This window comes from Lynx canadensis, chromosome A3, assembly GCF_007474595.2.
Source record: "Lynx canadensis isolate LIC74 chromosome A3, mLynCan4.pri.v2, whole genome shotgun sequence".
NCBI lineage: Eukaryota > Metazoa > Chordata > Mammalia > Carnivora > Felidae > Lynx > Lynx canadensis.
Window position 1 is genome coordinate 14,047,848 of NC_044305.1, and position 27,894 is coordinate 14,075,741.

General features: G+C 53.0%; 2 protein-coding genes and 1 long non-coding RNA gene across 7 annotated transcripts in view; 2 read left to right on the forward strand and 1 right to left on the reverse strand.

The window, feature by feature from the left end:
* Positions 1-201: 201 nt before the first annotated feature.
* On the forward strand, positions 202-2,689 carry TP53RK (TP53 regulating kinase). The gene is made up of 2 exons (XM_030309460.1): positions 202-537; positions 2,089-2,689. The coding sequence occupies exons 1-2, from the start codon at positions 255-257 to the stop codon at positions 2,565-2,567; spliced, it is 762 nt and encodes a 253-aa protein (XP_030165320.1). The 5' UTR covers positions 202-254; the 3' UTR covers positions 2,568-2,689.
* A 7,734-nt stretch (positions 2,690-10,423) lies between these two features.
* Positions 10,424-16,874, reverse strand: LOC115510012. The gene is made up of 5 exons (XR_003967572.1): positions 16,606-16,874; positions 12,101-12,157; positions 11,111-11,357; positions 10,906-11,029; positions 10,424-10,454 (listed from the first exon to the last, which is right to left on the reverse strand). It is a non-coding gene; the product is annotated as an uncharacterized LOC115510012 (long non-coding RNA).
* The window catches only part of SLC13A3 (solute carrier family 13 member 3), a 75,209-nt gene continuing 63,351 nt past the window's right edge, over positions 16,037-27,894 (forward strand). For 3 of the 5 annotated variants that reach the window (XM_030309461.1, XM_030309462.1, XM_030309465.1), the window contains exon 1: positions 16,039-16,125. The gene's annotated coding sequence lies outside the window, so the exon portion shown is untranslated. Of the gene's footprint in view, positions 16,126-27,894 lie in introns of all 5 variants that reach the window. The other 2 variants (XM_030309463.1, XM_030309464.1) reach the window with 2 other exon arrangements.

Here is a 27,894-nt window from a genome sequence, read left to right on the forward strand (position 1 = left end):
ACCGGGAGGCGGGGCCGCCTCGGCCCCTCGGGCGGCTCTCCGCGCGCTGCAGGCCAGAGCCCGGGAGGTCGCAGCGCTGCCTCCCGAGCGCCGCCGAGGGTTTACGGAGACAGCCGAGGACGTGGGAGGCGGGGCCACGTCCAGAGGCGGAAGCGCCGGCGCAATGGTGGCCGAAGAGGGCCGGAGGGGGTGACGTCACCGGCAGTCTCCGGAGAGAGCCGACGGGCTCCGAGCGGCGGCGGCGAGGCGCAGTCATGGCGGCCGCCTGCGCCGCGGCCGCTGGGAAGAGCGAGGATCCGGCGCCGGAGGCCGCGGCGCTGGCCGCCGCCCGGGAGCGGAGCAGCCGCTTCTTGAGCGGCCTGGAGCTGGTGAAGCAGGGCGCCGAGGCGCGCGTGTTCCGCGGCCGCTTCCAGGGCCGCGCGGCCGTGGTGAAGCACCGCTTCCCCAAGGGCTACCGGCACCCGGCGCTGGAAGCGCGGCTCGGCCGGCGGCGGACGGTGCAGGAGGCCCGGGCGCTGCTCCGCTGCCGCCGCGCAGGTGAGGCGGCCCGGCCCGGGGAGGCCTGCGCCGCGCGGCCGAGGCCCTTTCCCGAGCGCCGCGCCTCGTTTTGCCTCAGTCTCTCTCTTTGCACCCGCCGCGTGAACTTCAGTTGGGAAGTGTCGGCCTTTCTCCCCCGCCCCCCGCCTTCGTTCATTTCATCCTTTGGCCTTGGCACCCGCGACGAGCACGTGTCCCGGAGCCGTTGCTCCTGGTTCAGTTTCCGGCTCTAACTGTCGCTCGCCGTTGAGCACGCCGTTTAACTGCCCCGCGCCTCGGTTTCCCCATGTGCACCGTCTCCGTGTTCGATCATTATCTTTACGTTCGTGACTTTTAAGAAGCAGGTGTGATTACAAGTACGAACTCGCTGCGGAGGCTGTCGGGGTTCCAATATCGACACGACCGCTTCCCATGTAGCCTTACAACAAATTATTTACGCTCAGCCTCAGTTTCCTCCCCTGTAAAGGGGAGTCATAGTATGTTTGAGTGCGTGATTGGTACATAGCGCTCAGTAGATTTTAGACTCCGTGAACTTGTATATTGACTTTTTCATTAAAACGCCATCGTCCACCACGGTATATCCCTTGTCCTCAGATGAGAAACTGAGGCTCAGGCGGGGGAAGTAACTTGCCCAAGGTTGCACAGCTAGTGAGTGACCCAGCCAGGCTCCCAGCCCATAGCCTCTGACTCAGAAACATCTGGCTTTTCAGTTTCACACATCCTTTCTTTATTAATATTCGTTAGGCACCTGCTTTACCCCAGGACATTGTTAGGTGCTGGGTGAGCTGGAGGAAATTCAGTCGCCAACAAGCAGACAGATCTCTTGCCCTTGCTTGGATGTGATGAAGCTATTTGTGTGTTCCTATTTTCAGTTTTCATCTGCTTTAGGATGTAAGGTCCACTAAGCAGGGATTGGCTGCTTTGTTTCCTGCTGTATCCCCACTGATAGGTCTCCAGTATCTAGAAAAGTGTGGTGGGCCCAATTGTCATTCAATAAATATTCATTGAAACTCGAATTCAATGAATTCTTTGCATTACTGGAGGTATTGTTCCCACATTATGGAAACAGAAACAGAGGCTGAGAATTGATGAGACTTTTAGGTCATACAACTAGTAAAGGAAGGCAACCAGGATTTCAACCCCGCCTTTCCGGCTGCAAAGATGAATCTCTCAGCTAGCGCACTGCTTGGCCTGTTTGTGTCCTGGTCAAGTAGAACGACTCTGACTGGGCGATGCTTACCCTTCTAGGTCTGTGTTTTGTTTTTAGGGAGTAAGTATGACAAATGCAAACCAGTCATAAAGGGTAGAAAGGAGGAGGGAGTTTTGGCACTACTAAACTTAGCTGTGGGGTGGCTTAAGGCGCAACCCTGCAGGGCATGAGCCGGGGAAACTTCCAGATGAGTTAAATTGTACTATTCTGCAGCATTCCTAAATTTTTTTTTCCCCTGAAATAAGCAGATATGCACTGTAAAAGTCTGGCTCAATCTTTGAAAATTAAGCTTAACATGAAGAGAGAATCTCATCCAATAACGATTTGTATCTTGATTGCAGGGATATCCGCCCCCGTTGTCTTTTTCGTAGACTATGCCTCCAACTGCTTATACATGGAAGAGATTGAAGGTTCAGTGACTGTTCGAGATTATATTCAATCCACTATGGAGACCGAAAAAACTCCCCAAAGTCTCCTCGGCTTAGCCAAGACGGTTGGGCAGGTTTTGGCTCGAATGCACGACGAAGACCTGATTCATGGTGATCTTACCACCTCGAACATGCTGCTGAAACCCCCCGTGGGACAGCTGAACATCGTGCTCATAGACTTTGGGCTGAGTTTCATTTCTGCCCTTCCAGAAGATAAAGGAGTCGACCTCTATGTGCTGGAGAAAGCCTTCCTCAGTACCCACCCCAATACCGAGGCTGTGTTTGAAGCCTTTCTGAAGAGCTACTCCACCTTCTCCAAAAAGTCCAGGCCAGTGCTAAAAAAGTTAGACGAAGTGCGCCTGAGAGGAAGAAAGAGGTCCATGGTCGGGTAGAAGAGTCTGACAAGTACTGACGTGCTGGCCATTTGCGTCAAAGGGAATTTGAAGGAAGGCTCCGCGAATATGAGATTAGACCTAAATAAAGGCATGGAGATCCTTTTGAGTGCTGTCTGTGATCACACTTGTTCAGTGTCATTATCATCTGCGGTCGGCTGTTCTCAACAGCTTACTGTGGACAGAAGACAAGTTCTAGGCAGAATTGGGTATTTAAAAGAAATCTAGAACGGGCTTCCTCTTCGGCCAGGCCGCGTATATGTCAGGTACCTGGGCAATGGCATTGCAGAACGTTGAACCACGTGATGAGAACATTACTCTTCAGTCTTTTGGGTGATGTGGGGACAGAGTCTCAGTTGGTGATGGATATCTTTATCAACCCGCTAACCCAGCAGTTTTTTTGTCGTGTACATGACATATTCCCGCTGAAACCAATATAATGGGATACAGCCAACATTTTAAAAATGAACTAGAGGGGCGCCTGGGTGGCTCAGTCGGTGGAGCGTCCAACTTCAGCTCAGGTCATGATCCCACGGTTCGTGAGTTCGAGCCCCACGTCGGGCTCTGTGCTGACAGCTCAGAGCCTGGAGCCTGCTTCCGATTCTGTGTCTCCCTCTCTCTCTGCGCCTTGTCTGCACGCGCTGTCTCTCTCAAAAATAAATAAACGTAAAAAATAAAAATGAAGTAGAATCATAGAATAGAAAATATCAGAGCGCCTTACGTGTATTGTTTAATAAAACTTGTTTCAAGTGTATGTATAGACATACAGATACCCAGGGAATCTACTGGGTTTTGATGTAAGACACATTTCTTTTTGAGAGTCTTAGCAAAAAAAAGATGAAAAATACTGCTGAACTCCAATTAGTCTCGTTTTAAAAAAGCAGGCTCATAGCTTTCAGGCAACTGGAATTTATGTGATTTTATGCAGCATTGTTTTTATTTTTGTTGCTCCGTATTTCTATGATTACCTTGTGACTAAGACAAGTGATTGATCTAAAGTTCCTTTTAGTTTAAGTTCCTTTAGTAAAAGAAAGTGAGTGGATTTATATCACAGATAGTAAGTACGTAGAACAAAAGAGGTGAAATTACCTAGAAATGATTAGTTTGATAAAGCCTGGTTTAAGGGAAGGGGCAGGAAAACAGCAAAGATGCAAAATGCCGCCAATTACCTAAAACCCCTCCCAGCCTCAGTCTCTTCCCCAGAGATGTGTGTCTGTGGGGAGGGAGGTATAATAAAGTACCTCTCCTTGTTTGCACCAGCCAGCAAATAAGTACTTTGAGTGCCTTCTCTGTGCCCAGTATCATTGGCTACTGGGTGCGTGGGCAGTGAGCATTTCCGTGGGTCCAGGACTGTGTTTCCTTCACCATAGTCAGCCCTGTGCCTGTGGCAGATGCCCAGGAATGAATGAAAACTTCCCTTCCTGGGTACTGGTGAGCAGTAGACAGGAGAGTGAATATCGTTGCCTGGTTATCACTCGTCAACATGCTGTCCCAGGAGTGTTCATATTGGAATCGAAACAACTCTTAAGGTAGCATCCCCAGTGTATCGATGGAGAACTTGTCCAAGATGTCACAGGTAGCAAGGGAGACTTTTACCTGGCTCCCAAGCCCGTGTGGCCTCCACTGATGCTTTAGGAAACGAGATGCTGGAAAGGATACACTTTTGATATATCTTGATCTTATAGAACATTATTTTCCAAGAACTTCGAGGGCCCCAGGGGCAATGATGTTTTCAAGGAATACTGTCAACGTGACTGAGAGCTGTCTGCCTCGGGGTGAGAATGACTGGTGGGCACACCGTGCAGGTAGTAAGTCAGGAAATACCTAGAGCTCGCCACGTGCGGGGCCCTGGAGATAGAGGGGGACCTAAGGCTGCCCTTACTCAACGAGGAAACAGTGACATTAGAACTGGTATGTGAAGGAGAGCTGGGGGCACCTGGGTGGCTCAGTCGGTTGAGCGTCCGACTTCGGCTCAGGTCATGATCTGGTGGTTCACGAGTTTGAGCCCCACGTCGGGCTCTGTGCCGACAGCTCAGAGCCTGGAGCCTCCCCCGGATTCTGTGCCTCCCTCTCTCTCTGCCCCTTCCCTGCTCGCGTTCTGTCTCAACTTATTTTTTTCTTAAAAAAAAAAAAAAAAAAAAAGAACCGGGAGGTGGGGGAGCGTGTCCCAGGCAGAGACCCATGAGGGACAAAGTTGGTAAAGGAGGGGCATCCCTGGGCAGCAAGGCCAGGGGGGCCAGTTCGCAGCGAGCAGAGCAGAGGAAGGGTGGGAAGTGAGATCAGAGAGGTGGGTGAGGACCAGCTCGGGGCCTTGTCACGAGCCCGGGTATTGTTCTCAACTCGACTGCAGTTTTAAACAGGAACGCATTTTACGTTTTCAAGGGATCACATCGGGAGAAAAGGCGGTAAAGGGGGGCTGGAGGGGAAGGGAAAAGCCTTTGCAGCTGGCCGGGTCAGCGACAGTGGCAGCCTGGGGCAGACGCCTTGGCGAGCGTGCAGCGATCCGCTCGGGCCCGTTGGTGCGTGTGACACGGTGGCCAGCACGGCAGAGGCGGCAGCGTTAGGGAGGCTACAATGACGTTTGCAGGCATCGAGGGCGAGGGGGTCCTGGAACAGCCACACATGTTCCCAGGAGAACTGTCCCATCTATGTACTCAGGCCCTGGCTCGGGATGGGAAACAAGGGATTATCACACAGTCCCAGGCGAGCAGTGGATTCTGTCCCTTGTTCAGCATCTCACAAAGGACCAAGCAATCCTCTGCAGTTCCAGATCCCTCAAAGTCCACGTGGGGACAGCTGGCCCTCTGCAGCGGTGAGCCAACGGCACTGGCAGCTCTGTGTGAATTCCATCTGGAACCTTCCCAGACGCGGCTTATAAACCTCATTTTACAGACGAGGAAAGACGCTTCACAGTGCAAACTATCATGTCTTAGGGTCACACAAGTTGCAGGGCTGGGATTCAAACCTCCATTTTTAACAACAGCCGTTCGCCACTGAGTGGTTACTAAGTTCTTTGCGTGCATCAACCTATTTTGCAGAGGAGGCAATTGAGGCACAGAGAAATGGAGCCTTGCCCAAGGGCCACGCAGCTAGTGAGTAGCAGAGCCGGGGAAATGTGATGTGATACTGAGATGTGTCCAACACTGAAGAGGACACCACGCCCACATCTTCTAGAACTTTTAAAAGAGCTCTTGTGGGGCGCCTAGGTGGCTCAGTCTGTTAAGCATCTGACTCCGGCTCAGGTCGTGATCTCACGGTTTGTGAGTTCGAGCCCCGTGTCGGGCTCTGCGCTGACAGCTCAGAGCCTGGAGCCTGCTTCGGATTCTGTGTCTCCCTCTCTCTCTGCCCCTCTCCCGCTCGCACTCTGTTTCTCTCTGTCTCTCAAAAAGTGAATAAACATTAAAAAAAGTTTTTTAAAGAGCTCTTGTGACTGCGGGCCACAGCGTGGAGCCACCCACGCTGGGCATAGTGAATGCTTCTTCAGTGTTCTCGTTAGGGGAGCTGACCACGCTCGCCGCGTGTGCCGGCCGAGGGGACCCGTGCACACCTGCACTAGTGAAGGAATGCGCACGTAATCGCAGCTGTGACCGAGAAACTGATCCCGGTTCCAATCCAGTTTGTTTGCAAAACCGGGCGGGCAGCTCGTGGGCCATCGTTTGCCAAGTTGATTTTTTAAGATACTGCATTAAAATGTTTGTCTTGATTACTGGGTTTTTAGGTGCCTCCTCGAATTAGTGCCCTGGTAAGAGGCTCGCTCACCTCATCCTGGTCCTCACCCGGCTGCCCCTGACCACTGGAACCCCCGGCTGTGGGAGCCCAGCTGACAGGGCCCTGGGAATCTCCTCCTTGAGTCCTGAATTCAGAGTGCCACAACTCCAAAGGACCCAATTCCCCTTTCCTGAGCCCAGACGAGTGGCCGTCCTGGCCAGCAGAGGTCGCCAAGTTACCGTCGTTATCCATGCAGGGGCGCTTCCTTCCCCTTCCATTCTCCTCCTCCACTTCCTTTTCTCTCTCTCCCTTCCCTCTCCCTCCTTTCTCTTCTTCTTCCTCTTTTCGTCCTATCTCCCTACCTCGAACTTGGCTCACTTATCCGCCCAACACCGAAGCATCCCCGTGCGGCAGGCACCGTGCAAATCACCCAGGCTACAGTCAGCAAAGACGTGGGATGTCTGGTTCCCTCCTGCCCGAATTTTGTCAGGCGCTCTCTCCCTTCCTCACGCCTTCATTCACTGGGTATTTATTCCACACCCCGGCTCTGTCTGGCTCTGTGCTGGGTCCCAAAGAAGCTACTGGGATGAGAAAGCCCACAGCTACCACCCTGGAGCCCCTTCCCCTCCCCCTGCACTCTGCTGCAATCAATGGTTTCCCCACTGCTCCCCACTGTTTCTGCCCCGCCCATTGACCCCCCAAAACGTTCTTCCTTATAAAGCAGCCAGAGGCACCCTTGTAAAGCCAGCTTATGTCACTTGTCTAATCGGAACCTTGATGGCTTCCCATCCCATGTCTCCTTGCTTACCAGCTACATGATGAGGGACCCCCTCACCGCGCCTCTCTGAGCCTCGGTGTCCTCATCTGTAAGATGGACCCATTTTACAGATGAGGAAGCTGAGTCTCAGAGATGCTAAGCGACTTTTCTAGTCATCAGCCTGTAAATGATAGAGATTGTGCCGGGCACTGTCTGTTGCCTACCCAGAGCCACACTCTTTATTCCTTCTGGACAGAACCTCTGCTTGTCCAGGTATCTATTAGGTGAGAATGGCTTCATCTCAGGGAAGGTCAGACCGGTCCCTGATGTACAGGTGGGCACGTGGCTCCTTTCTGGCCAATAAGACAGAAAAGCGAATCTGCAGAAGTTGGTTCTGGGGAAGATTTTCTTTCTTACAGAAAGGGAGAAGGTTGTGAGAATTCGCTCCATGCCCTGACCCCAACACACCCGCACCAGCATTTCCTGCCTTTAAATGCAGTGGTGATGAGTGGAAGTTCAGCAGCCATTTTGGGGCCGGGAGGCCGACGGTAAAGCACCGGCGAGGGGAAGACAAAGGAGTCAAGAACGGGCAGGGTGTGAGTCCAGGCAGGGTGTGAGTCCGTCGCTGCAACTCGGACCTTTCTTCCCTGACTTATTATTTGCATAAGTAAACATCTTCAAAGCCAAAGCTGCTTTCGTTGGGTTTTCTATCACTCGAAGCAAAAACATTCCTAACCAGAACAGATACAGATCCCCGTCCCCCCCCCCCCCAAGCCACACGCGGGGTCACTGGCCTCTGGCTGCCATCCCCGGGGCGGGCTGGCATATCCGGCGGCACAGGCCTCTCGCCTGAGATCAAGGTGAAGGAGCCACGGCAGACAGTCTCCAGCCCCTTCTCTTCCAGGGCCGGAAGGTGAGAACCCTGGACTGAGATTCAGCCTGTGCGAGGCCTGGCCAATGTGCCCGCAGCTTCCTCTGTGTGTCTGGCCCCTTCTGCTGTTACTCTGCCCCACTTGCTCACGCTGTTCTTCCAACAGACAGTCCTGCCGCTATCTCAGGGTCTTTCTCCCTGCTGTTCCCTTTGCCCGCGACACTGTTCCCCGCAGACCTCTATGTGGCCTCCTCCCGCACTTCCTTTAGGCCTCCGCCGGATACCGCTGTGAGAGGTCCCCCGGGAGCACCCTCTATAAAAGGTGACACCCCCCTCCCCAGCCCTCCCCGCCCCTCCCCAGCTCTGTTTCCACCCCGTTCACCAGCACCTGCTATCCTTCAGATTCACCTGCTCGTTTGCATCCTGCTTGCTCCGTGGGCAGGGGGCCATGTTTGTGCCCGGCTCCGGCCGCGGTTTCTACAGTGGTGCCTGGAAGGTAGTAGGTGCTCTGTAAACATTTCCTGATGGCAGTGGAATTCCCTCGTGCAAGCGTAGCCTGCTTGTGGGAAAGAAAATTCACGGGGCCACATGAGCCTCCCTCCCACTGCCCGCCCCCCCTCACCCCCTCGTGCCACCTACCCACAGTCTTCCCTGCTGGAAGCAAAGCACAGTGTGGCCCCGGCCTGCAGCTTAGAACAAAAAACATTCAGAACCCTGGGGATTTGGTGCTGATCAAAGGCTTCCTCGTGTTTGTAAACCTTCACCCTCTGCCCGGGACACAAGGTTAGGGGCGGCCCAGAGCCCAGAGTTAGCCGCGGTTCCAGGCCGGGGGACTCTGGGCCTGCCCCTTCCCCGTAGCGAGGAAAGGCCCCCCACCGCAAGGCCGAGCGGGTTGAACCCAGCCAGGGATCTAAAAGGGGTAACTAATCCCACCCCCAGCCTGAGGCCCACCTGCCGGCCCTTGGATTCAAAGCCAATGTTACTCTTGGAGCTACGGAGGCCTGACCAAAATGTCACGCTGAAAGATGCTGATTGTGGTGCAGCTCAGCGAGGCGGGGGGCAGGCGGGGAGGCTGTGAGTTCTCCCCTTCCATGGAGGGGGAGTGGGAAGCTGGTGCCTGCACACTCCCAGCATGCTCTCCCCTCCCCCAGCCTTATTTGTCTTCATAGCACTAAGCACTGTGGGATATGTGATGTATTTCACTCATCTTATGACAGAGCAAATAAAAGGGAGGCTCTGTGAGCCCAGAGACCTTCGTCTTGGTTGTTCACTGCTGTAGCCCCAGCGCCCAGAATGACACCTGGTGTATACAGTAGGCGCCCCACGAATACTCGTGGACGTGGGCCGCCCGGGGGGCTCCGTCACGTAAGCGCCCGACTCCTGATTTCAGCTCAGGCCACGATCTCACGGTTTCATGGGATCGAGCCCCGCATCGGGCTCTGGGCTGGCACAGCCAGAGTCTGCTTGAGATTTTCTCTCTCTCTGGCTCTCTGCCCCTCCCCCCCCCACACTCTGTCTCTCCAAATAAGTACATAAACTTAAAAAACGACTTGTGAGTAAGTGGTAGTCATGATTTTGGTTGATGTTCACCATAATAAAGTGCAACGATTTTTTTTTTAATTTTTTTTTCAACATTTATTTATTTTTGGGACAGAGAGAGACAGAGCATGAACGGGGGAGGGGCAGAGAGAGAGGGAGACACAGAATCGGAAACAGGCTCCAGGCTCTGAGCCGTCAGCCCAGAGCCCGACGCGGGGCTCGAACTCCGGGACCGCGAGATCGTGACCTGGCTGAAGTCGGACGCTTAACCGACTGCGCCACCCAGGCGCCCCAAAGTGCAACAATGTAAGACAGGTTCAAGTTTTCAATGCTTACGGAACCTCCGCTATGTTCCAGGTGCTGTTCCGGGCACCGGGGATACGGTGAGGATTAATGAGGACTCCCGGTTCTCATGGAGTTTAATCTAGTAGGGAACGGTTTGAAACGATGACTCGTGCTGTGAAGGAAAGAACTCGGGGCAGACTCGACATAGAGTGCGCGACGCAGAGTGGAGGAAGGTTACGTTTCAGTAGATTGAGGGTTGGGGGGGCGCCTCGGAGGAGGTGACGTTGGAGCAAAGACCCACGTGAGAAGGAAGCAGCCACTGAGGCGGGATGGTGGGGGGATGTGGGGGGAGGGACATCCAGGCAGAGGGAGCAGTCCGTGCGAAGAACCTGGCATGTTCAAGGAGCAGAAAGGAGGTCGTGAAGAGGGTGGCAGGCAGTGATTGAGGGGAAAGCGGGTAGGACGTCGGGCCAAAGAGCTAGGCATGGCTCGATCATTCATGTCCGTGCCCAGCACAGTGCTTGGCACATAGCAAGCCCTTAATAGCCGGGCTGGTGGCTGTAATCAGTCGATCACATCGATGGTTATTTTCCTCTTAGAAATGGGGAGGGGCAGTGGCGGTGCGGATCATTGGAATTTCAGCCCTGTCGTGCACTAGCTATGTGACCTCGGGCAAATGTCTTAATCTCTCGGAGCCTCAGTTTCCTCATCCGTCTAACAGACAAGCCTAGTAGGGAATGAAAATAAATGCTGGTCAGACCATCCATCAACTGTGGAAGTTCTTTAAGAATTTCCTCCCACTTTGGGGCAGGGGGACAGGGGGGCTGGGTAGGTCAGTCGGTGAAGCTTTGGCTCAGGTCATGATCTCGCAGTTCATGAGTTCAAGCCCCGAGTCCGGCTCTGGGCTGACGGCTCAGAGCCTGGAGCCTGCTTCGGATTCTGTGTCTCCCTCTTCCTCTGCCCTTCCTCTGCTCATTTTCTCTCTCTCTCTCTCAAAAATAAATAATAATAATAAAACACTTAAAAAAAATTTCCTCCCACATTCTACTTCTTTCTCAGTGTAAAGGGGGAAGAAACAAAGACAGGGGGCTCGTGGGTCCAGCCTTGGAGCCACTTTTCCTCCTACAAGGGCTAAGGTCCAAGCCATCCAACTAGGGGCCTCGTGTTGTGTGACTCACCTTCCCGTTAGAGGCTCTTCTTTGAGGACTCGGCCTATGCAAGTCCTGGCCCATCTCTGCCACCTGCTTCCTCTGTGAGTTTGACCGCTTCTTCTGCTGCTCTGCCCCTACTTGTTCACGCTGGCTGAGAAAAATAACAGCGGTAGTAATAGTTACCTATTGCTGTTGTAACAAGTTGCTCCAAAACTTAACGGCATAAACCCACCGTTTGTTACGCTCGCGGATCCCGTGGGTCAGAACTCTGGAGAGGGCAGCACGGAGATGCCTGCTTCCTGTTCCACCACGTCTGGGACATCAGCCGAAGGACTCAAAGGCTAGGGGCTGGAATCATCGGAAGGCTCATTCGCTCCTACGCCGGTTAGCTCTTGCTGGCTGCTCGTTAGGAGCCTTGCTTACTCTCTGTGGACCCCCGACCCTCAGTGGGAAGAGCGTCCATCACGTTTAAGAGGAGCCTATGGGAGGCGCATGTAGGATGGGAGAGAGATAGGTGCCATCCTGGGAAAGTAAAATCTGCCACGAGCTAAACGATAATAATTGTCACTTGCTGAGCACTTACTATGTGCAGGCACTCTGCACCACGGCCTTGCTTATTAATTCTTCCCACCTCCTTGGGAGCTACGCCCCCTTCGTGTTTCCATTCCGGACAAGGACACAGGCCCACAGGAGTTAAAGCTCTTGTCTAGGGTTGCATAAGAAGCCAAGCGGTACGGCTGGAATTTGAACGTCGCTTTGTGTAATGCGGGGCGACAGACACAGGGAATGCGTACAGATTATCCTACAGATTAAATGAGTTAAAACATGTAAAGTGCTGAAAACAGTGCCTGGCACATAGTGAGTGCAGTATATTGCCATTATTATTATTATTATTATTATTATTACTATTATTATTCCATTTGAGCCACTGGAATAATAGGGAAACCTCTGCCCTGATACTAAGTACTTACTGTCCTCTTAATCTCTTAGCTCCTTCCAGAACAAGGGAGCCAGTTCAGGGGCCCTGGGAGCAACATACCCTGGTCCCAACTGCCTCCATCAGGCTTTGGGGAGTGACCACAGTTTCTATGACGTCAGCTGGACTAAGTCCCCAGGAATAGTTTTTCCCGTTTGGAAAACTGTCCTCCCACCCCCGGGCTTTGAATGTCCAAAGTGCTCCCTCCGGGGCCTCACCCTTTATCCGAGATTGTCTGACACTAACCTGGTTGGAACCTTTGATGAAGCCGGTTATGGAGCTGCTCAAGGTCAGGTGCCCGATCTGAAAGGACATGGGAGAAAGTTTCATCACAGCCTGCCAAGGGCCCATTGGGAAATAACTTGCCCTACGGGCTTACAGGCAGCATGGCAACGTGACCCACCTAGGGAGCGGGCACTGCCCCTCTTTCTGGTCCATATCGCCATCTTTGAATGAAAAGCGTTTAAATTTTATTTTTATTTATTTATATATTTTTAGAGAGAGAGCACGAATGGGGGGAGGGGCAGCGGGGGAGAGAGAGAGAGAATCTTAAGCAGGCTCCATGCTCTGCAAGGAGCCCGACACAGGCCTCGATCCCACGACCCTGGGATCATGACCCGAGCTGAAATCAAGAGTTGGATGCTCAGCTGACTGAGCCACCCACGTGCCCCAAAGCATTTAAATTTTCAGTGAAAAGGATGCTCATTAGAATGGCCATCGTAAAAAAAAAAAAAAAAAAACAACTCAATAATAAGTGTTGGCAAAGAGGCGGAGAATTTAGAACCCTCCTCCGCTCTTCATGAGAGCTCTAAAATGGCGTGGACACTTGGGAAAATGGTCTGGCAACTCTTCAAAAGGTTACATACAGAGTTAACAAATGGCTCACCAATTCTACTCCTAGGTGTAGACCCAAGAGAACTGGAAACATGTCCTTACATTATTCATAATAGTCAAAAATGGAAACAACTCAAATGCCCATCAACTGATGACTAGACAAATAAAATGTGCTTTATTCACACAATGGAATATTATTTGCCCCGTTAAAAGGAGCAAAGCACTGATCTGTCATGCTAAGTAAAAGAAGGCAAACACAAAAGACCATATATTGTAGGATTCCATTTATGTGAAATGTCCAGAACAGGCAAATCTGTACAGACAGAAAGTAGATGAGTGTTTATCTACCATTTGGGAGGTTGGGGGGTAGGAATTGGGGTGATCATTAATGCATATGGGATTTCTTTTTGGGGTGATGAAGTTCTCTACAACTGATTGTAGTCACGATTGCCTGTGTGAGTATACTAAAAACCATTCACCTGAACACTTTAGATGGGGGAATTATATGCTATTGTTATTTTTTAAAAAAATTTGTAAACATTTATTTATTTTTGAGAGACAGAGAGAGACAGAGCACCAGTGAGGGAGGGGCAGAGAGAAGGGGGGGGGGACACAGAATCCGAAGCAGGCTCCAGGCTCTGAGCTGTCAGCACAGAGCCCGACGCGGGGCTCGAACCCATAAACCGTGAGATCATGACCTGAGCCGAAGTCGGACGTTTAACCGACTGAGCCACCCAGGCGCCCCACTATTAGGTTGTTATTTTTCAAATGAGAACAGAATATGCCACTCTGCTTAAATCCCTACAGTGGTTGCCTTATCATCATAGCGCGGGTACACCGTCCTCACCCAGGCTTTCAAGATCCTGGGTTGTCTAGCTGCTGGCTGTCCTTCTGATCACACCTCTGCATCCCAGGTTCTGGATCATTCTAAGCCACCTGGTTTGTTCCTGCCTTGGAGCCACTGCACTCGGCTTTTCCTTCTTCCGGAAGGAATTTTTCATTTTGCTTGAGTACACACCGTGCTGATCGGGATTGCCGAATGGTAAAGCTAGACGGGTGTTTATAAGCTACTGATGTATTGTTTTCCAAAGTGGTTGGCTAAGTGATCATTTCCAGTAGCCATCTGTGAGGCTTCCAGTTGCCCTAGAGTCTGGCCAACACTTCACGTTGGCCTCTGTTTAACTTTGCTAGGCCAGTGGGTTCGTATCACCCTGAGATTTCAATTTGTATTTCCCTGATGGCTTGTAATGTTGAGCATCTTTGTATGTGCCTGATGGTCATCTGTAGGTTGTTTTTTTTTTTTTTTTTTTTTTTTTTTTTTTGGTGAAGTGTCTTGAAATATTTTGCCTATTTTGAAATCGGGGTGTGTAACTTCGTATTATTGAGTCGTAATAGATTTTAGAATAGAGATACGAGGGGCGCCTGGGTGGCGCAGTCGGTTAAGCGTCCGACTTCAGCCAGGTCACGATCTCGCGGTCAGTGAGTTCGAGCCCCGCGTCGGGCTCTGGGCTGACAGCTCGGAGCCTGGAGCCTATTTCCGATTCTGTGTCTCCCTCTCTCTCTGCCCCTCCCCCGTTCATGCTCTGTCTCTTTCTGTCCCAAAAATAAATAAACGTTGAAAAAAAAAAAAAAAAGAATAGAGATACGAGTTCTTTGTCAGATATAGTTTTGAAGATATTTTTCCCGGATTATGTTAAATTTATATTTCAAATGCTCATCTTAGGAAAGGAGAAAGGTGTAAAACCAATGATTTCTAGCTTAAGAAGCTAGGAAAAAAAAAAAAAAAACAGAGACAAATAAGCCCAAAGTAAGTAGAAAGAAGGAAATAATAAGAACAGAGGGGCTTCCCCGGGGAAGGTAGAGCAGACCTAGTTTTCTCTACTCTTCCTGCGGGAGGACAATTGGGAACGCTGTACCCAAGAATACTTCAGAGAGTGGAGAGGTGAAGGCGGGGACTTGGGACCCAAGGAACAACCTGGTGATGGGTTTTCTTTCTGCCTACTCTATCTCAGACTTGGAAGCCGCAGGCAACCTGGAAATGTCAGCAGGGGCTGCCAAAGAGCCCCGACAAAAGCGAGCGCTCTGTAGCCAAAGGACCAGGAAAAGTTCAGCCAAGAGAGACCACTTTTAGACAGAACCTTCTCTACTCCAGCTGAACACCATGGGGAAAACATGGGAGCTCGCTCCCCCCAGCACAGGCTGAGTGAGGAGCCCCGACTTCGATCCTCACCGGGCTACGACCCTGTGTGCCAGCTTCCTTCCCAGGGTGGTGTCAGACGAAGTGGAGGAGGGGGCTGGGACTTGTGTGCTCCCCGGTTAGTAAGGAGCCTCCTCTCCTGGCACCCCCTTTCCGTGTTTGCTGGTTTTGTTGAAAGGATGGAAAGACAAGCGATAGCCTGGGAGGAAGTGTTTGCAAACCGCCTATCGTATCCGGCGTATATAAATCACTCTCAAACCTCTAAGACCACAAGGCGATGTGTCTACACCTCTATCAGAAGGGCTAAAACACAAAAGTAGGGACAACACCAAATGCTGGCAAAGATGTGGAAAAAACTGGATCACGGATTCACTGCCAGTGGAAATGTAAAATGATGCAAACACTCTGGGAAACAGTTTCGCAGTTTTCTTTAAAAGCCAAGGAGGCAACTACCGTATCACTCAGCAGTTGTGCGCCCGTGCATTTATCCAGGAGGAAGAAAACGATTCCTTCCTCCAGGCTCGGATCTCCAGACGGCTCACCCACCCTGGGAGCAAGTAGAAACTAAATCAACAGCGGTGACCCCCGCTCAGCGCTTGCTCTGTGCCAGGCGTCGTGCTAGGCGTCAGCGGGCCATCTCCCTCAACCTTCCCAACAGACCTCTCGTCTGGTAGAGGCCGCGATCATCATCGCCCCCACTTTCTGGACGAGTAAACCGAGGCTCCAAGGCCGTTGCTCATGGCCACGCGGCTAGACTGTGCAGAGCCCGGATTCAAACCCAGGGGGACGCTGACAAGCGCTTTCATCCTCACCTGGTCATTACCAACCGTTTAACGGGGGCGGTAAAAAGCGTGGAAAAGGTGTGGCCGCGGCCGCGGGTTGCACCCGAGGCCACGCTGCCCGGAGGGCCGGAGTCTGGTTCCCAGTTCCTGGGCCTGACTTCCCTTAACTTTGCCGGGCCTCTCGCCCCCAGGCCCAGGGGCGCAGGCACCACCCTGCAGGGGCAGGAGAAGGCGGGCCCCCGAGCGCAGTCCCCTCCCCGAGCCCTCCCCCGGGCTTTAAGCCGGAGCAGGGGAGCGGGGCGCGGGCAGTCCCGGGCTGGCTCGGTCCGCCCGACGATCGCGCGGATATGGCGGCGCTGGCGACCGTGGCCAAGAAGGTGTGGAGCGCGCGGCGGCTGCTGGTGCTGCTCTTGGCGCCGCTCGCGCTGCTGCCGGTGGTCTTCGCCCTCCCGCCCAAGGTAACGCCTCGTCCGCCGGGCGCCCCCCGTCCCGCGCGCCCGCCGGCCCGCCCCCGAGGTCCCAGACCCGACCGATTTCACCAGAACCCCCCACCCCCACCCCTCGACCCTCTCCCCCTGTGCCCTGCCCCCTCCGGCCCTTTGCCGGCCGCGCCTTGGAGCCGGAGTCCGGCCCAGCCTTCGGGATGGTTCCCCCGTCTGCCGGAGCGAGTTCTCTTTGCTGGGCTCGGCGCGCGGGGCGCCGGGTTGAACGCTTCCCTAGATGATCCCAATGAACTGTTCACGAAGGCCAAGCTGAAGGGCCTGGGGCAAGTCACTTAGCTCCGCTGGACTTCGGTTTACCCAGATGTAACAGTGGAGGCAGTGACGGCGTTGGGGCAGATATTAAATAGGGCAATCTATGTACCTCTCTTCGAACTGAGCCTGGCCCAGAGGAAGTGCCCGCTGCCCCACTGGCTGGTCTGATGCCAGGCCCCTTACCTGCTGCGAGCAGGCCGAGATTGGAAGAACCCCCTGGAGCCGGGCGAGGCGCTAAGCTTTGCCTTAAAGCGCGTCGTTTTATGTCATCCTTTCAGTGCCCCTCAGGGGGTGAGGATTATTTATCTCCTTTTCTAGAGAAGAAAAGTGAGGCTCAGAGAGAGGAAGTGACTTGGTCAGGGTCACATGGCTAGCGGCTGAACAGGGATCCATTCCCTGGCTTGTCAGAAGCCAGCGCTCGAGCGGTTTCTCCGCTCTCAAAGAAAGCAATCCCTCGACCAAAGGCTGCAGACTGAGGTCAGGAATGTCATGATGAAAGTCAACACCAATGGGGGCTGGGCGAAGATGGGTGTCACAGGTCCCTATTGCGCCCCTCACTGGTACCCAGCCCTTCTGGGGCGTCACGGGAGGGCATAGGACAAGGCTCCTACCTCCAGGAAGTTGTTTCCCTATCTCTCAACGTGAGACTAAATGTTCATAAAAAATAAAAGCAGAGAGAGGGTGTCATTTAGAGGTACATTACCCAGCACCCGCCAGCAGAGACCAGGGGAGCTGGGAGAGGTATTCGGAGAGGGCTGCCTGGAGGAAGGGGTCCTCCTTGAGCACAGGGAGTGAGGAGGTGATACCAGCTGGTGCCAGAGAGACCCAGAGCTAATGTACACACATGGTCTTTAGTGTGGAATTACCTAAACGCTTCGACTTTTTTGACATAGAAGAGAGAAAGACAACAAATGCCCGAATAAGGATTACGTCACTTTCAAAAACCGTCCGTTCCCAGCCAGGCGCTGACCTCAGGATCTTAGTCCAACCCCCTTTCTTCTTTGGGTCTCACTTTCCTTGTCTGTAAAATGGGGCCCTCGTGGTGCTGGCTTCTGAGAATTGATGTGCAAGGTTGAGCGAGGAAGTTGCCTCACTCTATGGGGCATCATCAGGGGAAGGACGGATGGGGTCTGTGATGTCCCAGGTGGAGTCCCAGGGAAGAAAAGACAGAAACACCCAGGGTCTTTCTCCTCAGGAGGGGGTTCTGCAGGCTTCTGTCTGCTCTGCCCTCTAGCAACATCCATGAACTCAGGGACGGATCCAAGGGTTATGGGGCCTGAAGCATACAGTAGTTGAGAAGTGCCTTTTAAGAAAAAGCACACAGATTTACAAAGAGAAAATTCAGTATAGGGCTGGGCAGGCGCTCAGAAGCTTAAACTCCATAAGCTTCGCGGTGAATCCACTTCCATGGGAATCCTAACGTGCACAGGTGCAGAGAGCCTGTAACCTTCTGCAGGGGTGGTAAGCCTGATAAGTAAGGTGTTGTGTTGAGTGCTTAACGCTCAGTATGTGCCAAGCGCCGTGCAAAGAGCTTCTCAGGCATCGTCCTATATAATGTGCACGCACCCAGGGAGACAGTTACTGTTAGCATCCCTACTGGCCAGCTGAGGAAATGGACCTCAGCAAGGTTAGGTGACCTGCCCGAGGTCACACAGCCTGTACAGAGCCAGAATGCAGGGTTCGCACTTCTCCTCATTGCACCGTATAGTCTTTCTTCAGTTGTGATTGAATCAGAGTCTTTCGTGTTCCCCGCAGATCCTGGTGGGGACGCTTTGTGTGGCCTGAGATGTCACTGCCTCTTTAAGTGGCTGATAAATGAGGGCCTCCCCGGAGGCAGGTCTGGCTCTTTGGGGGGGGGGTCTTAGCCTCCCTCAAAGATCTGTATCCCATACTCAAAGCCTCACCCCTGATAATGATATACTTACTTACTTATTTATCACTATTTTATTCTTGGCTAGTAACTGACATGTTTCTCAACCTGCTGTGCAATGTGAATTACGCATCCTTAGAGAACATTGAACAGAGAACATTGCCGTTTTTATCGATCTGGGGCAGACATTTAAAGCAAAGAGTGGGTGTGCTAGGCAAACACAGCTTCCAGACAATTTCTGTAGTAATCTTAACCAGTTTCAACCCTGTGCTAACCTCCCCAAACAAAGCCTGGGCAGGGGGCGGCTAACAAAAACTTTCTGTTTGCTGTGCAAATGTAGCTTCGAGGCAAGTGTCCTTGGTGTCCACTCCCACTCCCAACGTCACATTGCCGCTTCTGAGCCTCCGTCCCATGGAAATTCTGGAACCAGCAGCAGTGCAGGTTATATTGTACACATGGGTTCCCCCCAAACTTTGCAGATATCAGATCAGGAAAAACAATGGAGATGCTTGGGCATTGGCCATCTCCCCCTCATTGGGTCCTGATGATGGCTCCCAGCCACCACTCCTCTGATGTTCTGGGAGTCTGTGTGGTCGACAGGGTTGGCCCTCAGGCACCTGTCCCCCCGGCGGCTGGTGAGCCGGTCTGCGGGGAGGTCAGGGTTAATCTGAAGAGCGGATGGGAGGGGGGGAACAATTCTTACATTATGTCCTCCTGGCTTGGAACGGAATGCTGTCAGCAGGGATGAAAGGAGTGGGATGCCCTTCTGGAATGCAGTGGTTGCAATTTCCAGTTCCACTGGAGATCCTGGCTCTTGCTACAACAGGGCTGGAGACTTAGGAGGTCAGGATGCTGCTGGAGGGACCACCCCAAAATCTTCCAAGAGTGGCCGTTCTGGGAGAGGGAAGTTTAGGGACTGGCCTTGGGCGGCCAGTGGGGATAGATGAGGCTGTTAAGGCAGCTGGCAAGGGAGTGCTAGCCCCATGTGTTTGCAGGGAAGTCTTGCCCCCTTTCCTACCTTACAACCCACACCCACCGAAAGCAAATGTAGCCAGATTGACCAGGTGGCCAGGATGAGCTCTTGTAGTGGGTATTCATAGGTCACTCTTTCTAAGGACGCTTTGAAGAGGAGGAGTCTGGGGATATTCTAGGCAGGACTGCTACAAGCTGTGTTGTCGCACAGGCTGTGCACTGCGCAAGTGAGATTGAACCACCCTGCACTTTATCTGCCAAGCGATGTATCCTAGTGCAGTGCTAGATCTGCCTGAGGAAGAGCTCCCCCCCACCCCCCGCCCGCCCCATCCTAATTTGCACAAAGGTATCAAGTCTGGCTAGCAGCAGACTTGTTCTGAGATGGTGGATTTTTTTTTTTTTTTGAGATGGTGGAATTTTTTAGGCAACGGTAGTGCACCTGTAAGGTCAGAGGCCCTTTGGCATTTTCCTAATTCTTGTGGGTGGCATTTAGGTGGGTGATGAGGAAAAATGGTCATTTCATTCCCGGTTTGGAGTCTTGGGAATCAGAACTGGATTCCCATTCCACATGCTTGCTCTGTGACCCTGGGCAAGTCATTTTACTTCTCTGGGCTTCATTGTCTTCACTGACAGTGTGGCCACAAGACCACCGTCCTCCCTGGTTATTATTTGGGCCCGGTGAAATCATATACTGTGCGTGTGCCCTTACTTCCTACTTTTAAATTCAGTGCTCAAGGCATGTCTCACCTCTCCCGTGCTTTAGCTGGAGAAACGGAGACCCAGAGAAGTCAAATGATGGACAGAGCACCAGCCTAACCGCCGAGAAGACCTGCCTTTGGGTCTTGGCTCTGAAACTCTGAGACTGGAGGCTTTGCATCTCTGAGCCTTGGTTCCCTCATTTGTGAAGTGAGGACTCACACCCTTCCCAAGGGCTTTACAAGACTTAATTAAGAGAACATACAGAAATTGTCCCGTGGGGCACCACACGTAGTGTGGTTTCTAATAACTGTCCAAGTGTTTCCCCACTTATCCTTTGCTGACTTACACGCCTTTCAAATTTTGGCGTATTTACTCTTTCCATCGCCTTAAGAAGAGGGAGTAATGATGATCCCCATTAGTACAGATGAGGAGAACAAAGCACAGAGAAGTTAGGTAATGTTCCTGAGGTCGCACAGCTACTGAACATTATTTTGGTCACTTCTCTTGGTCCTGGGTCTTGGAAGATAGGATGGCCTGACTCTTCCCTTAACAGGGGCTTCCCAGAAAACCCCACAGACCCCGCCCTGTGGGTCGAGAAAGTTCTCAGGCCAGATACTGCCCTGCTGCTTTTAACTTGTATCCTCTCATTGAACCCAGAGGGCTTGGACAGGGAACCCCCCAAATGGACTAAGGCCTGATTTAGCTTCCATCATCCAAATACCACCCACAACATTTTTGCCAGATCCCCTTTACCCCGCTCAGTATTACTATACTCCTGTCACCACCCCCTTCTTTCTTACATTACTACTGCCTTACTCCCCCTCCCTTCCTTTTCAAAAAACTTATATACAGTGACTTAAAAAGGAAATTTAATGCCAAGACCATGTATGGGAAAACCAGGATCACAAATGACTAATAGAAGAAAAGTAGCAATAAATAACTCTGCATTGTTGGTGAATTCTGGCTGTAACCTCCTGCCCGCTCGAAGCTGAGGGCCTGAGACCCGCCCTCTCTGTGTCGCATGGGGAGGCAAGCGGTCAAGGGAGGTGGTAAAGACAAGTCAGTACCAAACTGAGACTCTGTTTTGGAAGGAGCGAGAGGGAGGAAAGAATCCGAAGAGTGTCTTCACCCCGCTGAAATGCTTCCCCACCTGATAGATGGATTTGCTCATAGTCCTTTCTTCCCAGGATTTCGTGATGACGAATAAGTTCATGTGCAAAAACTGCATCTCAGACACACATAAATTTTGTTTCTTTTGCGTTCTGTCCTTTACACGGTTTTTTCCGGGAGGGATCTTTGAGGCTAATTGGGGGAGGGGAAAAGGGGAGACGCTTGTGTGTTTGGCGGAATGAGCTGCATTGAAATGGTCAGTCCTAAGCCTCAGTCTACTCATACGGAGATTGGGTCTAATCATACTGGAATGAGTTCATATGCTTGAGGCCCTTCGCCAAGTGCTGGCTCTTAGTAGGCACTCAGTACATGTCAGCTGTTGGGGCGCCTGGGTGGCTCAGTGGGTTAAGCGTCCACCTTCAGCTCAGGCCACGATCTCACAGTCTGTGGGTCCGAGCCCCATGTCGGGCTCCGTGCCGACAGCTCGGAGCCTGGAACCTGCTTCGGATTCTGTGCCGCCCTCTCTCGCGCCCCCCCCCCCCCCGCTCGCACTGTCTCTCTCTCTCTCTCAAAAACTAAATAAACATTTACAAAAAATGCTTAAGTAAATGTCAGCTGTTATTGCAGCTACTGTCACGATGTTTCAGAACTTGGGGATCACTCTGGTTCAACTTCCGCAAAGAGGGAACTGAGGCCCAGAGTGAGTGAGTGACAGGGTGGGGTGAACTTCCTCCCCCTCTCTTTGTCCATTGATCCAGCCATCATGTTTCATCTGACACTATTTCCTTCTGTCTCTGAGCCTACCTTCTAGATACAGGGTGAGGGAAATGAGAGGTCAAGCTCCCTTACTTCTGCTTAGATCATGTGGGCCCTCAACAAAGAATAAGAACAGCTCATATTTATTGAGCATTTAACTAGGAGCTCTGGTCCCCTAGCTCCCTCTGCTCCCACATTGACCTTGCTCTTTCTTAAATACCTCAAAATTGCTCTCACCCCAGGGCCTTTGCACTTGCAAAGACCCTCTGTCTGAATTGGTCTTTCCTCAGCTATCTGCAAGGCTTCCTTTCTCACTTCATTCACCTCTGCTCAAAGATGAACCTCCTGAGGTCTTCCCTGACCTCCCTATCTAACACAGGAAACAAAAAATCCTTCACACTCATTGTTTACTATCTCTAGGAATTAGCTAGAGATAGCCCTGGTAGGGACTGAACTTCCAGGGTTAACAAGGTCCCAAGATGTCAGAGCGTCAAATTCAGAGACTAGAAAACATGCTTGTTTCAATCTCCCACACTCTCCCCTCACTGTAATCCGGACTCATAGGCCTTCTTTGGGTTCTTCAAACCTACCGAGCGTGTTCCTGCCTCAGGACCTTTGCATTTGCTGTCTTCTCTGCCTGGTATGCCCTTGCCCCTGATCTTCCTGATCCTTCTGGATCCTTCTGGTCATTCAGATCTTAGCTCTAATAGCATCTATTCTGAGGAGTCTTCCTTGATTACTCCTTCTCAAGAACGCTTGTCTTCCTTACCCCCCAAACACTCTCTAAACCAGCCTTCTGTTTTATTTCTTTCGTGGAATTCATCCCAATCTGAAATGGTCATTATATGTTCCCCGTCTGCCTCCCCAGCTAGACGGTGTAAGGGAATGGCCTGTTCCCTACAGCATCCCCAGTGCCTAGGACAGCATCTGACATATAGTAGGTACTCAGTTAACAAGTGAATGAATGAATTTGGATTTGAACCTAGGTATCTCTGATTTCAGAAAACGTGCACTTTTTTTTTTTAATTAAAAAAATTTTTCAAATGTTTATATTTGAGAGAGAGAGAAACCACAAGCAGGGGTGGGGCAGAGAGAGAGAGGGAGACACAGAATCCGAAGCAGGCTCCAGGCTCTGAGCTGTCGGCACAGAGCCCCACACCGGGCTCGAGCCCGTGAGCCATGAGATCATGACCTGAGCCAAAGTCAGATGCTTAACTGACTGAGCCACCCAGGCGCCCTGGAAAACCGGCACTTTGAAAAACCGCGGACTGCTGCCCATTTGTGGAAGACTGGAGCTGGAACCAGTATTCCCAGATCTCCTTTTTTTTTTTTTTTTTTTTTTTCATTTGGGAAGACTGAGGCCCGGAGAGGGCCTGGAGGGGCTTTCGCGGCCTCTCCCAGCCCAGTGGCCCCAGAACCCTCATCTGTGCCCTTACACGCTCTCCCGGAGGGTCTGACCCATTGCCCACACAGGCCCCTGGGCCTCGGAACCGCTCCTCTGAGGCCCGGCCAACTTTCCACTTTCCCGGAGCTCCAGCCAGGTGTGTAAACAGGCCGATGCAATTCCTGGTGATGCAGCAGGGAGCAAGATCGTCCCCTGACCAGACTCAACAGGACAGTGCCCTCTGGACTGATGAGCAGGATGTTCTGACACCCCCCCAGACCCTGAAGACACAAAGTCAGCACCTTAGCAAGGCCGGACCCGGCCGGCCTAAGCCAAGTCACGCACGCGCTCCCAAGTCACCCTCTCCGGCTAGGACGCATCAGGAAAGAGACGCACAAGGCCACAGTTCAGAGCACCTCCTGGCCAGTCCCTTCCCTTCCCTGAGCCTCAATCTCCTCACCTGCAAAGTGGGCATAATGACACCAACCTGCTGGGAAGACTTGAAGGTGTCTGATGCATAGTAGGTGCTCAATAAAGGAGCCTGGCTGTTACCATTATCTGCATAATAGGGGTACCAGGCTCTTGGCCCTGCTGCCTGTCCCTGAAATTTACAGGCGAGGGGCAACGAAGGGGAAGGAGCCTGTGTTGTCGGGTCGGGGGAAGCACGACACACAGGACCGAACGGTGATCCCCCGTCGATAAAGAGGTTGGAAAAGGGCCTGGGGCGGGGCCACAGACCAGGGTGGGCCAGGAAGTGGGGTTTGATTTCAATCGTATTAAGCGCTCCTACGGGAAATGTGCTGGTCCCTGGGAGGCTGCAGGAAACGAATTCAAGTTTGTCGATGTCCTGCGCCACAGGCCTAATTCATGGCCCCTTTTCTGTTCCCCAAGAGGCTCCTAAGAGTCACAGCCAACACCTCTCCAGCACGGCTCAAAGCACTCAAGATCCTCTAGCTAGCACATTTACGCTTCCTACGGCTCTGCGGGGCAGGTGCTGTTATCGTCCACATTTACAGATGAGGAAACTGAGGCACAGAACGGTTTAGTCACTTGCCCGAGCTCCCAAGGCTTGGGGGTGGCAGAGCTGGGACCCAAACCCTGGCACTCTAGCTCCAGAGTCGGTGCTCTTAGGCACGATGTGTGACACAGGGGTAATGGACCCATTTTATAAGTGGGCAGGTCGAGGCTGAAAAGCGAAGCCACTTGCCAACACCTCACAGTCACTGAATGAGCCGGGAGTGGCATTTGAGCCTGGGTCTACCTGGCTGAAAGCCCACACTCCCTCGTGGTTCAGTGGAGGCAAGGAGTAAGGAAGGGACTGCTGTGCTAGACTTGTTGGGGACATCAGGAAAAGCTTCCCAAGAGACACCTGTCACCCTGACCCAAGTAGGAGTTTGGAAGTCTCTCGGGGAGCTCTCTGAAGACAGGAACGAACACAGGGGGTCAAGCATGACATGTAGGAGCTTGGCTTTCACCGCTCGGGTTCAAATCCTGGCTTTTTCATAGGCTGTCTAACCTTAGACCGGTCGCTTGGCCTCTCTGTGCCTCCGTTTTCTCTATACGCAGGTATGATGATAATGCATGGTGTTTGTGAAGGTTTCGACAGACGTTGGCTGACTTCACGGACAAATCACCTACTACGTTCTAGGCTCTGGGGCACGCTTTAAATCAGGGATTTTCAAGCATTTTGCTCCCCAGGAGACGGCTGGCGAAGTCTGGGGACATTAGTGGTTGTCACAGCTGTGTTGGAGTTGCCGCTGGCATCTAGCGGGTGGAGGCCAGGGGTGCAGCGAAACATCCCCCCGTGCCCAGGACGCCCCACGACTAAGTCCTCGGGCCCCAGACGTCGGTGGTGCGGCGCTTGAGAACCCTGCCTTCAGTGTGTTTCTTTATTTTGATCCCCACCCCCCGCCAGCCTGCGAGGCAGGCACGGTCAAGTGCCAAGGCCGCGAGGGGAAGCGCTGGCCTGTGGGCACACAGCCTGGCTGCAGACGGCCTCACGGGGCCGAGAGGGTTTGGAAATGGAGGGCGTTCCAGGCGAGACGAAACCCCGGCCACCCAGCCGAGCTCACAGACCAGCTCCAGGCGGACGGAGCTGACCCGTTGTCCCCTCTGCCCTCGGGACTCTCGGCGGGCGGGGGACAGCCACCTTTGCCTTGGCTGGGAGAAACAAGGGAAGCCCTTGTTCACTGCCACCCACAGCCTCAATTGTCCCCGAGCTTTCACAGGCTGCTTGCACCTTTCTCTCCTGACAAGCTGCTTTCCCCGCTGGCCGGGGGCCTGGAGGAGAAGGGGGGGGGGGGTGAAGGAAGACAAATCCTGCCCCTCCCTACTCCAGCCCCAAACACAGACGTGTAGACGGTTTGCTGGGGGGGGGGGGGTGTGTGAGGGGCACCCACGCCTGGGACTGGGACGTGAAATGTGGGGACCCGGAGGACACGGCAGACGCCTGGTGCGGCACCCTGCCCACGGGCCGGCTCCCGCCTCTTGTAGGGGACCCCGGGGACCCCGGGGACTGAGTCCCGTTCTGAGAGCACCTTCTCACCCCCGCTGAACCGACCGTCAACCCGGGAGGCCTGGCTCCGTTTCCCACTCCTGACCTTTTTCTTCGGTGGGGCCTGGGCCTCCTCCGGACCTCGGCTTTCATCCTCTGGAAAATGGGTCCACCCACGATCACTGGGCTGGGGTGCCCGCCCCCAGAATCCCTTTCTGAGAGGTGGCGAGGGCAGAGTCATGAGAATACGAGCCCTGGAACCAGACTTCCTGGACTCCTCTCGCTCTACCCCTTCCTGGCTGTGTGACCTCGGACAAGTGACTTAGCCTCTCTGTGCCTCAGTTCGTCCTCCGTAAAATGAGGACACTGCTAGGACCCACCTCATAGGGGTGCTGTGAAGATTGGCTCATACACCTTAGAAACTTTCGGCTGTGCCTAGAACATAAGAGGTGCTACGTTCACGTTTGCTGGTTGTGTATTCTTAATAGCGTTTGCATTTACAAAGGAGCCCACGAATCCGGAGGTCTGGAAGTGCTTTACCGGAAGTGAGCCTTGCTCCTGAATCCTCTTGGCCTCCTCCCTTTCCTCACTGTGTGGGTTCTTGCGTCTTCTGAGCTCTGTTCCCTTCCTCATAAGATGGAATAAGTTCCTCTCCCAGGGGCTGCCGAGAATATTAAGTGAGCTAGTGCTTATCAGAGAAAAACGTCTTTTTCTTATTCTTGGCCTGAAACCTGGAGCCCCAGAGGCCTGAGAAGTGAGGGATTGTGGGCAGTGGAGGGTCATTGTCAAAAGGGGCTTGGAAACTCCACAGGTCGGGCCTCAGCGGCAGGGGCCAGCTTCCCCCCTCGTGTACCGCACCGGCCCCCAGGATGCCTGGAGCGGGGCCAGCTGGACCAGAGTAGGGGTGGGATGATGGGAAACAGAGCTGAGAATGTGAGGAGCAGGGCAGACCCCCAGTGCCTGAAGGAAGTGAGGCAAAGTAGTGCTTGCAGGGAATACGTGGCCTCAGCTGACCCGGGATGGATGCCGGCATGGCCAAGAACTTGCTCTGGGAGTGGGGGGAGCACTCGCCCGCCTCGGTGTCCTGATCTGTCTCATGGGCCTGCCTACCTCATGGGGCCATGGTGAGGATCCAGGGCCAAGAGCTTTGTATGCAGTAAAGTGCCCCGAAATAGTAGGGACCCTGTCTTGTTCACCGATGCACCTTCCCACAGCTGGCACACAGTAGGTGCTTAATAAATGTGTCCACAACAAATATGGAATAAAAACGGGTATTTCTAGTTTCCTGTGTGCCAGGCCCTGTCCACAAGTGATGAGTACATTCAGTCAAACACTATTAATTGAGCACCTACTGCATGCTGGTTGCCATTCCAGAGGAACGTGGCAGTGAACCAAATAGTCGTAAGTCTTTATACTTATGGAACTGACGTTCTAGACGGGGAGACACTGAAAACACCCACAACAGGTAAATAAGTAAGATCTAGCATATGCCAGATAAGAAGAAGTATCCCGGAGAAACAAAATCGGGGAAGGGGAGTGGGAAGTGGACAATGCAGTTTTAGAGTCAGGAAGGTTTCATTGAGAAGGGACATTTGAACGACTATCTGAAGGAAATGACACTTGAGCAAAGCTGGGCACGTGTAAGGGAGGAGCAAGGAAACGGCAGGTGCAAAGGCACTGAGGCAGAGCGCGGCAGGTGTGCAGGAAACATCAAACGATCTTCTTGGGTCCTCGAGACAGCCCTTCCCGGGAGACAGACCCCTGGCCCCCTGGTCATGGAGAAACTAAGCTCAAGGGCCGAGTTGGGATTTAGAGTCGGATCGCGTGCCAGTGCCTTCAGGCCGGAGGTCGCTTCAGCCGGAGAAAGGGCTTCTGTTCGTACCGGCCCCCAAAGACGCGGAAGGGGATCTGAGGAGAGCAGGGTGAAACTTAGGTGTACCCCTGCCCCATGGTGGGAACCGAAGGGCCCTCTGGACGGCTGGGGAGACAGGCCCAGAGAGGTAAAAAGAGCCACCCAAGGTCACAGAGTGGGCGTTGCCCTCTCTTTTCGGAACAGCGTGTTCTGTCCTTCTTGGGCCGAGTCAGGCCCCTGGGGCCTCGTGGGTCCGTGGGGCTCCCACCCTCCCCACCTGTCTGTCTGGCTCATGAATGGTTAGTGAAGCTTGGGCAGCTGTGTTGTGTGAGCTA